General features: G+C 48.4%; 1 protein-coding gene across 1 annotated transcript; it reads left to right on the top strand.

Annotated features, from left to right (window-relative positions):
- The first annotated feature begins 470 nt into the window (after window positions 1-470).
- Window positions 471-5,552, top strand: LOC139229638 (zinc-binding protein A33-like). Its single transcript, XM_070861152.1, has 6 exons — window positions 471-1,086; window positions 1,177-1,272; window positions 1,366-1,599; window positions 3,183-3,205; window positions 3,290-3,405; window positions 4,943-5,552. The coding sequence occupies exons 1-6, from the start codon at window positions 691-693 to the stop codon at window positions 5,491-5,493; spliced, it is 1,416 nt and encodes a 471-aa protein (XP_070717253.1). The 5' UTR covers window positions 471-690; the 3' UTR covers window positions 5,494-5,552.
- Window positions 5,553-8,673: the final 3,121 nt, after the last annotated feature.

Raw genomic sequence — 8,673 nt, 5'->3', positions numbered from 1 at the left:
TCTCTCCACTGCCTTCCTCATTTCCCCTCTCCCGCTTCCCAGCCTCAATAAAATGACCGCTGACTCCCAGTATAACGCGGTGCTCATCCCGAAACGACACAGACTTTGTAAATGCGATTCTATTTCATCCAGATGTGGGCAGCACTTCCAGGGACTCAGAGTGATCTGTGACTGGGAACCGGGTCTGGATCCACCCACAGAAACATGACTCCAGCAGTTTCAATCAGGAAGCACTGACACTGGTCATGGTTTCCAGACAGCTCCTTGACATTGAGGGCACTTTGTGTTTTAGGGTGAGCGGCTGCGATCGTTAACACGATTCTGTTTATCTCACACCGAGTTTCACCAGAGGGTGTGCAGTCGGCAGTGAGTTCGGTCCGGAGCAAAGTGCACTGGAATCTGGAGCCCCGCCAATCCCCGCCTCCTCCCCCCTCTCTCCCTCCCTCCTCCCACTGCCAATACCCCAGGGACTTTCACCCTCCCGGCCGGGGTTCAGTTCGTCCCCTCCGTGCTCCAACCCTGTTTGTCCTTCAGTCTGCTCGAAGTTTTGTCTCCCCGTGTAAAAGTCGACGGGACATCCCTGAGTATTGCAGTGAACTTCTTCGGGAAATCGCTGAACTGAGGGTGTTCGGCAGCTCAGTAAACACTGTAACTGAGAGCGGATTGAATCAGGAAGTGCTGAGAGAAAACATGGCCGCGAGTTTGGCTGAGGAGGCAATTTGTCCCATTTGTCTGGATTTCTTCACCGATCCGGTTTTACTGGAGTGTGGGCATAACTTCTGCCGCGCCTGTATCACACAGTGTTGGGAAAAGAAGGAGACAAACTCCTGCCCGGAATGTAGAGAGGAGTTTCCGGAAAGAAACCTCAGGGTAAATCGGATGGCAGCGAATCTGGCCGAGAAAGCTCGAAAATTAACCCCGAATCCGAAAGAGACAGAAAGTAAACTTCACTGTGAGGAACATCAGGAAGAACTGAAGCTGTTTTGTGAAACTGACAGGAAATTGATCTGCGTGATGTGTGTTGTTGCGCGGGAACACAGAGAGCACCGCTTCATGCCCATTAAAGAAGCTGTTGAATTTTACAAGGTAACAGGGAACAGATTTGATCACCTGATTATTTTATCATATTTTCATGGTCTAACACGTTTACTCCGTGATTTTCTCTCCCAATCCCAGGATCGGCTGAAATCTTCCTTAGATTCTCTCACGGAGAAGAAATCGGCGGCTCTAGAAACGGAATTAAAACAGAAACAGCAGATTTCCGGAATTAGGGTAAGGTCTCCCTGAGCTGATTTTCTGGGATCTCGGTTAGTTTTGTTCCCTTTATCCCGGGACATTAATTATGTTTCATATTTCATTTGGTAGGAACAGTCGAGCAGTCTGCAGACCCGCATCACATTCGAGTTCACTAAAATGCACCAGATTCTCATTGAGAAAGAGCAGCGTTTAATCCGAGATCTCAGGGAACAAGAGGGGAAGATTCTAGAAACAATGGAGGAAAATCTTCGACAGATTCAAGAGAATTTAAATTCTATTCAGGAGGAGCTCTCAAAGTTGCAGAAACAGATGGAGCAAAAAGACGGACTGACATTGCTGAAGGTGAGGATTATATTGTGGGTCAATTCAGTGAAACTTCACACAGTCACAAAATAACTGATGATAACTAAAATAAATGCAGCTTTTGCTGAACATTTCGAAACTGATTTAAACCGATTGTTTTGTCTATTCATGGGCGGTTCTGCTATCGACACGGAAATATCCCACTCCCACACTGTCTGTAAAATCATGGGAATGGGTTGCTGTGATGTTAATACTTTGCTTATAATTATTTCTGTGCTGCCCCATAGTTTAATATCTCCCAGAACTCACATTGCAATCCAGTTCCAGTTCCATGTTGTGGTGTGTGGTGTGTGTGGTACGGTGGGTGTGACAGTCACTGTGTGTGTGAGTGGCACTGATGTTGAGTTCCAGTATCTGACACATGAATCGGAATGTTCAACTACTTACAGTCATAGAATCCTACAGCACAAATGGCCCATCGTGTCTGTGTGGCTCTTTGAAAGAGCGATCCTATTAATCCCACTCCTCTTTCCCCATAGCCTTGCATTTATTTCCATTTCAAGTGTATTTCCAATTCCCTTTTTAAAATTACCATGAAATCTGCTTCCTCCACGCTGTCATTCAGTGCATTCCTGATCATCACAAGTCATTGTGGAACAGAGGGACCTTGGAGTGCGTGTCCACAGATCCCTGAAGGTAGCAGCACAGGTAGATAAGGTGGTTAAGAAGGCATACGGAATACTTGTCTTCATTCACCGAGGCATTGAATACAAGAGCAGGGAGATTACGCTTGAACTGTATAAAACACTAGTTAGGTCACAGCTAGAGTACTGCGTGCAGTTCTGGTCACCACATTACAGGAAAGGTGTGATTGCACTAGAGAGGGTACAGAGGCGATTTGCGAGGATGTTGCCTGGACTGGAGAATTTTAGCTACGAGGAAAGATTGGATTGGGATTGTTTACTTTGGAACAGAGGAGGCTGAGAGGAGACCATATTGAGGTGTTTCGAATTATGAGGAGCCGAGAAAGAGTGGATAGGAAAGGCCGATTTCCCTTAGCAGAGGGGTCAACAATCAGGGGACATGGATTTAAAGCAATTTCTAGGGGTTTAGAGGGAATTTGAGGGGATAATGTTTCACCCAGAGGGTAGTGGGGATCTGGAACTCACGGCCTGAAAGGGTGGTAGAGGCAGAAACCCGCACCACATTTAAAAATACTTGAATATGTATGTGAAGAGGCGTAACCTTTAAACCTACATACCAAGAGCTGGAACGTGACATTAGGCTGGATACGCTTTGTCAGCCGGCACGGACACGATGGGCTGAATGGCCTCCTGGCGTGCTGTACATTTCTATGATTCTATGATTCACTGTTAAAAATAATCGCCACGCTCCATCAAGTTTGTAAATGTGATTCCCCCAGGTCTCTCTGTTCCTGCACTCCATTTAAAATTGTACCATTTAGTTTACAATGCCTTCCCTCATTCTTCCTTCCAAAATGCTTCACTTCACACTTCTCTGTGTTAAATTGTATCCGCCCTGTGTCTGCTCATTTCACCAGCCTGTCTGTGTCCTCCTGAAGTCTATTACTGTCCTCACTGTTTGTGTTTTATTTATTTCAGGAGGAAGCTTGTTGGAAGGGGAGGTAGGACATGCTCTTTACAGAATCTCTGCAGTTTGGTAAAGTGTTTATGGTCAATTTATAACATCAACTGCATAATATTTACAGGATTAGTGAAGACGATCCCGTGCTGTCAGTAGTAGATGGCGCCCTGCCTATCGGAAAGTTCAACGGCCCTTTACAGTACACAGCATGGAGAGAAATGATAGACGCCATTAACCCTGGTAAATCTCCTATGTTCCTTTTCATGATTTATAACTCCAGATGAGAAGGGCCTAAACCGGCTCCCAGACCCTGGATTAAATGATCACCGATGTCCGTGTCTAGTCTGGAAGTCAGGAGTCTTTGCACTGGACAAGGGAGGGCTTGGGGTGATCTTACTGAAGTATTCAAAATCCTAAACCGCAGACAGAAGATAAACATCCAGAGGTTTAACACAGTCACAGAGTCTACAACAAAGTAGCGACAGTCTCAAACTCAGAGAAAGGCGGGAAAATATATCCGGGGGGGAGGAGGTAGGATGGTGGGGGTTGTGGGGCGGAGGGGCAAAGCCGAGGAGCAGCCAGCAGCGGGCAGGACAATTCATGCACCTCCCGGCCACAGAGAAACTGTTAGAGAATAAATAGAAAGAACATGTTTTTATATCCGACCTTTCACGACCTCAAGACGTTCCAAAGCTCTTTAAAGCCAATGAAGAGTTTTTAAAGTGTAGTCACTGTTGTAATGTGGGAAACGCCACAACCAGTTTATGCACAGCAAGCTCCCACAAACAGCAATGTGATCGTGACCAGATAACTTGTTTTCTTATTGTTGGTTGATGGATAAATATTGTCCAGGACAGCGGACGGAACTAACTCCTTGCATCATTCCCTGTGGGGGTTCCAGCGGTCCCTTTAAGGACCACAGGTTGGGCCATTCGACAGACTGTTCCACTGGGTCGGACTTGCACAGCTCACGCACCGTCCAATGGAAGACCAAGATTGCATTGGGGTCCCATGTACATTATGGGATCCGGTTTGCATAAACTAATGAGGCTTCCCCCATGTTTAGTGCGGGAGCGCTGGATTCCTATTTCGCGGCTGCGGCATAATTTCCCGGCGGGCCTTGGTGGGAACCAGGTGGGAAGCACTGCAGGTGGTTTCTGTCTCGTTACTGCTCCGTTTACGGTGTAAATCCGGGCGATTGTGAGACGTAAATCACTCCCAAATACTTTATACGGAGGGTATGGGAAGTAATACATTGTGGGAAGTGCTTTGAGACATTTGTCAGGAACATTAGAAATGTAAGTTTCTCCTTCAGATGTAATTGCAGTGTGTTTATTTCCATCGCATTCCTTATACTGGACTCTGTCTTACCTGTGAAATATTTTATTTACAACACTACTTTCCTTGTGGCCTTTGGAAACAGCTGCTTAAACCTCAGTCTCCCCGCAACCCAACCCCACCGCTCTCTCTCTCCCCTCCCCCGACCCCACTCACACTGTCCCGCCAGTCTCTCTCCCCCTCCTCCCGCCCACCTCCGATCTCTCTCTACCCTCCCTCAGTGTCTCCAGTGGTTTTCGGGTCTTTATCTCCAGGCGCTGACTGCGCTGATTCAGGCCCGAAATTGACTTAAATCGACCCCCGGGGCGTAAACCCTGGCACGGCAGGAGTTTCCATGATCACAACCCAGAGACCGAGTGGGCACTTTAAAAGGGAAAGTGTTTGAATAAATCACAGCAAGAAACTAAATCACTGACTGTGTTACTTTAACTTTCCCCAGCTCCAGCCTCTCTGACTCTGGATCCGAACACAGCGAATCCCCGGCTCATCCTGTCTGAGGACCGGACCCGTGTGAGACTCGGAGACAGACTGCAGCCGCTCCCTGACACCCCGGAGAGGTTTGATGTCTGGCTCTGTGTCCTGGGATCGGAGGGATTCACATCAGGGAGACACTACTGGGAGGTGGACGTGGGGAACAAGACTCGGTGGTTTATGGGAGTGACCCGAGAGTATGGCGGGAGGAAAGGGATATTCACCAGGAGCCCAGAGACCGGATACTGGATTGTTAGACTGAATGTCGGAAGTGACTATGTTGCCAGCACCTCCCCCTCACAGACCCCCCTCATCCTGAGTGTGGAGCCCCGGAAGATCGGAGTGTACCTGGACTATGAGGGCGGACAGGTGTCATTTTACAATGCGGACAACATGTCCCATCTCCACACTTTCACCCACACTTTCACTGAGAGAATCTTTCCCTTCTTCAATCCGGGACTGAATGATGGCGGGAAAAACTCCGAACCGCTGACAATCTGCGGGGTTAAAGGTCACTAACAGGCCCATCCCATAATTTCACCCTGCCTCTTACCAGCTGAAAACTGATGGGCATCAGTCTCTGTCACAGCGGGGGAAGAGCGAGCGGGGGAGGGAGAGAAAGAATGGGGGGAGGGGAGAGAGAGTGTGGGGGGGAGCGGGAGAGAGGGATGGGGGGAGAGCGCGGGGGGAGGGGGAGAGGGAGAGAGAGCGGGTGGAGGTGGGAGAGAGAGCGGGGGGAGTGGGATAGAGAGCGGGGTGGAGGGGGAGAAGAAACACTGGATGGTGAATTGTGGAGAGGAACTCACTGGGTGGAATGAGCTGAGAACTGCAGGAACCCGGTGACCTTCCTGCCTGTAATGTTTCTCCACAGGCAGAAGGTGTCTGAACATACATAAGAACATAAGAATTAGGAACAGGAGTCGGCCATCTAGCCCCTCGAGCCTGCTCCGCCATTCAACAAGATCATGGCTGATCTGGCCGTGGACTCAGCTCCACTTACCCGCCCACTCCCCGTAACCCTAAATTCCCTTATTGGTTAAAAATCAATCTATCCGTGACTTGAATACATTTCAATGAGCTAGCCTCAACTGCTTTCTTGGACAGAAAATTCCACAGATTCACAGCCCTCTGGGAGAAGAAATTCCTTCTTAACTCGGTTTTAAATTGGCTCCCCCGTTTTTTTGATGCTGTGCCCCCTAGTTCTAGTCTCCCCGACCAGTGGAAACAACCTCTCTGCCTCTATCTTGTCTATCCCTTTCATTATTTTTAAATGTTTCTATAAGATCACCCCTCATCCTTCTGAACTCCAACGAGTAAAGATCCAGTCTACTCAATTTATCATCATAAGGTAACCCCCTCATCTCCGGAATCAGCCTCGTGAATCGTCTCTGTACCCCCTCCAAAGCTAGTATATCCTTCCTTAAGTAAGGTGACCAAAACTGCACGCAGTACTCCAGTTGCGGCCTCACCAATTGCAGTTGCAGCAGAACCTCCCTGCTTTTGTACTCCATCCCTCTCGCAATGAAGGCCAACATTCCATTCGCCTTCCTGATTACCTGCTGCACCTGCAAACTAACATTTTGGGATTCATGCACAAGGAAGCCATCAGCCGGTCCAGGCAGCGGGCGGTCGAGGGGGTCGTTCAACCTGACTGCCTGCCTCTCTTCCGCTCTTACATCCGGTCCAGGGTGTCCTTGGAGATGGAGCACGCGGTGTCCACCGGTACGCTCGCGGCCTTCCGCGAGAGGTGGGCACCGGAGGGACTGGAGTGCATCATCACGCCCGGCAACCAAATTTTAATTTGAATTTACGTTTTAAAGTTTAATTTGTTTTAATTGCCGGTGCTTTTAGTGTCCCCCTTCCCTTTTATAGGGGGCACTGGGGAAAATTGTGATTTTAGTGCCCAAAAAAAAACCAAAAAAGAAAAACACAAAAAAAAAACAAAAAAAAAGGGGGGGAAAAAAAAAAAGGGCCTTGTAATGTCTGGAGTGTCACCCAGGTCGGGTGGCACCGTTTAATGTTTTTATGTTTTGCAGGTAAACTTAAAAGAGTTTCATGCACAAGGAAGCCATCAGCCGGTCCAGGCACCGGGCGGTCGAGGGGGTCGTTCAACCTGATTGCCTGCCTCTCTTCCGCTCTCACATCCGGTCCAGGGTGTCCTTGGAGATGGAGCACGCGGTGTCCACCGGTACGCTCGTGGCCTTCCGTGAGAGGTGGGCACCGGAGGGACTGGAGTGCATCATCACGCCCGGCAACCAAATTTTAATTTGATTTTACGTTTTAAAGTTTAATTTGTTTTAATTGCCGGTGCTTTTAGTGTCCCCCTCTCCTTTTATAGGGGGCACTGGAAAAAGGAAAAAATTTGATTTTAGTGCCCAAAAAAAAACAAAAAACAAAAAAAAAGAAAGAAAAAAAGGGCCTTATAAATGTCTGGTGTGTCATCCAGGTCGGGTGGCACGGATACATGTTTTATGTTTTGCAGGTAGACTCTAAAAGAGTTTCATGCACAAGGAAGCCATCAGCCGGTCCAGGCAGCGGGCGGTCGAGGGGGTCATTCAACCTGACTGCCTGCCTCTCTTCCGCTCTTACATCCGGTTCAGGGTGTCCTTGGAGATGGAGCACGCGGTGTCCACTGGTACGCTCGCGGCCTTCCGCGAGAGGTGGGCACCGGAGGGACTGGAGTGCATCATCACGCCCGGCAACCAAATTTTAATTTGATTTTACGTTTTAAAGTTTAATTTGTTTTAATTGCCGGTGCTTTTAGTGTCCCCCTCCCCTTTTATAGGGGGCACTGGAAAAAATTTGATTTTAGCGCCCCAAAAAAAAACCAAAAAAAGAAAAAAGAAAAGGGGCCTTGTAAATGTCTGCTGTGTCATCCAGGGCGGGTGGCACGGTTTAATGTCTTTTTATGTTCACAGATAAACTCAAAAAGAGTTTCATGCACAAGGAAGCCATCAGCCAGTCCAGGCAGCGGGCGGTCGAGGGGGTCGTTCAACCTGACTGCCTGCCTCTCTTCCACTCTTACATCCGGTCCAGGGTGTCCTTGGAGATGGAGCACGCGGTGTCCACTGGTACGCTCGCGGCCTTCCGCGAGAGGTGGGCACCGGAGGGACTGGAGTGCATCATCACGCCCGGCAACCAAATTTTAATTTGATTTTACGTTTTAAAGTTTAATTTGTTTTAATTGCCGGTGCTTTTAGTGTCCCCCTTCCCTTTTATAGGGGGCACTGGGGAAAAATTGTGATTTTAGTGCCCAAAAAAAAAACCAAAAAAAAGAAAAACACAAAAAAAAAGGAAGAAAAAAAAGGGCCTTGTAAATGTCTGGTGTGTCACCCAGGTCGGGTGGCACGGTTTAATGTTTTGTTTTACAGATAAACTCTAAAAGAGTTTCATGCACAAGGGTGCCATCAGCCGGTCCAGGCAGCGGGCGGTCGAGGGGGTCGTTCAACCTGACTTTCTGCCTCTCTTCCACTCTTACATCCGGTCCAGGGTGTCCTTGGAGATGGAGCACACGGTGTCCACCGGTACGCTTGTGGCCTTCCGCGAGAGGTGGGCACCGGAGGGACTGGAGTGCATCATCACGCCCGGCAACCAAATTTTAATTTGATTTTACGTTTTAAAGTTTAATTTGTTTTAATTGCCGGTGCTTTTAGTGTCCCCCTCCCCTTTTAGTGGGGGCACTTGGAAAAATGTGATTTA

The sequence above is a fragment of the Pristiophorus japonicus genome, chromosome 19, assembly GCF_044704955.1.
Source record: "Pristiophorus japonicus isolate sPriJap1 chromosome 19, sPriJap1.hap1, whole genome shotgun sequence".
NCBI classification, from domain to species: domain Eukaryota; kingdom Metazoa; phylum Chordata; class Chondrichthyes; family Pristiophoridae; genus Pristiophorus; species Pristiophorus japonicus.
The sequence above is the reverse complement of the archived record's forward strand: the minus strand, read 5'-3'. Positions and strand labels throughout refer to the sequence as shown.

Bases quoted from the DNA above. Each gene is read 5' to 3' on its own strand.
- LOC139229638 (XM_070861152.1), top strand. From the start codon at position 691: ATGGCCGCGAGTTTGGCTGAGGAGGCAATTTGTCCCATTTGTCTGGAT. The intron at 1,087-1,176 runs GTAACAGGGAAC...TCCCAATCCCAG, and splicing joins AAGCTGTTGAATTTTACAAG to GATCGGCTGAAATCTTCCTT. The intron at 3,406-4,942 runs GTAAATCTCCTA...AACTTTCCCCAG, and splicing joins GATAGACGCCATTAACCCTG to CTCCAGCCTCTCTGACTCTG.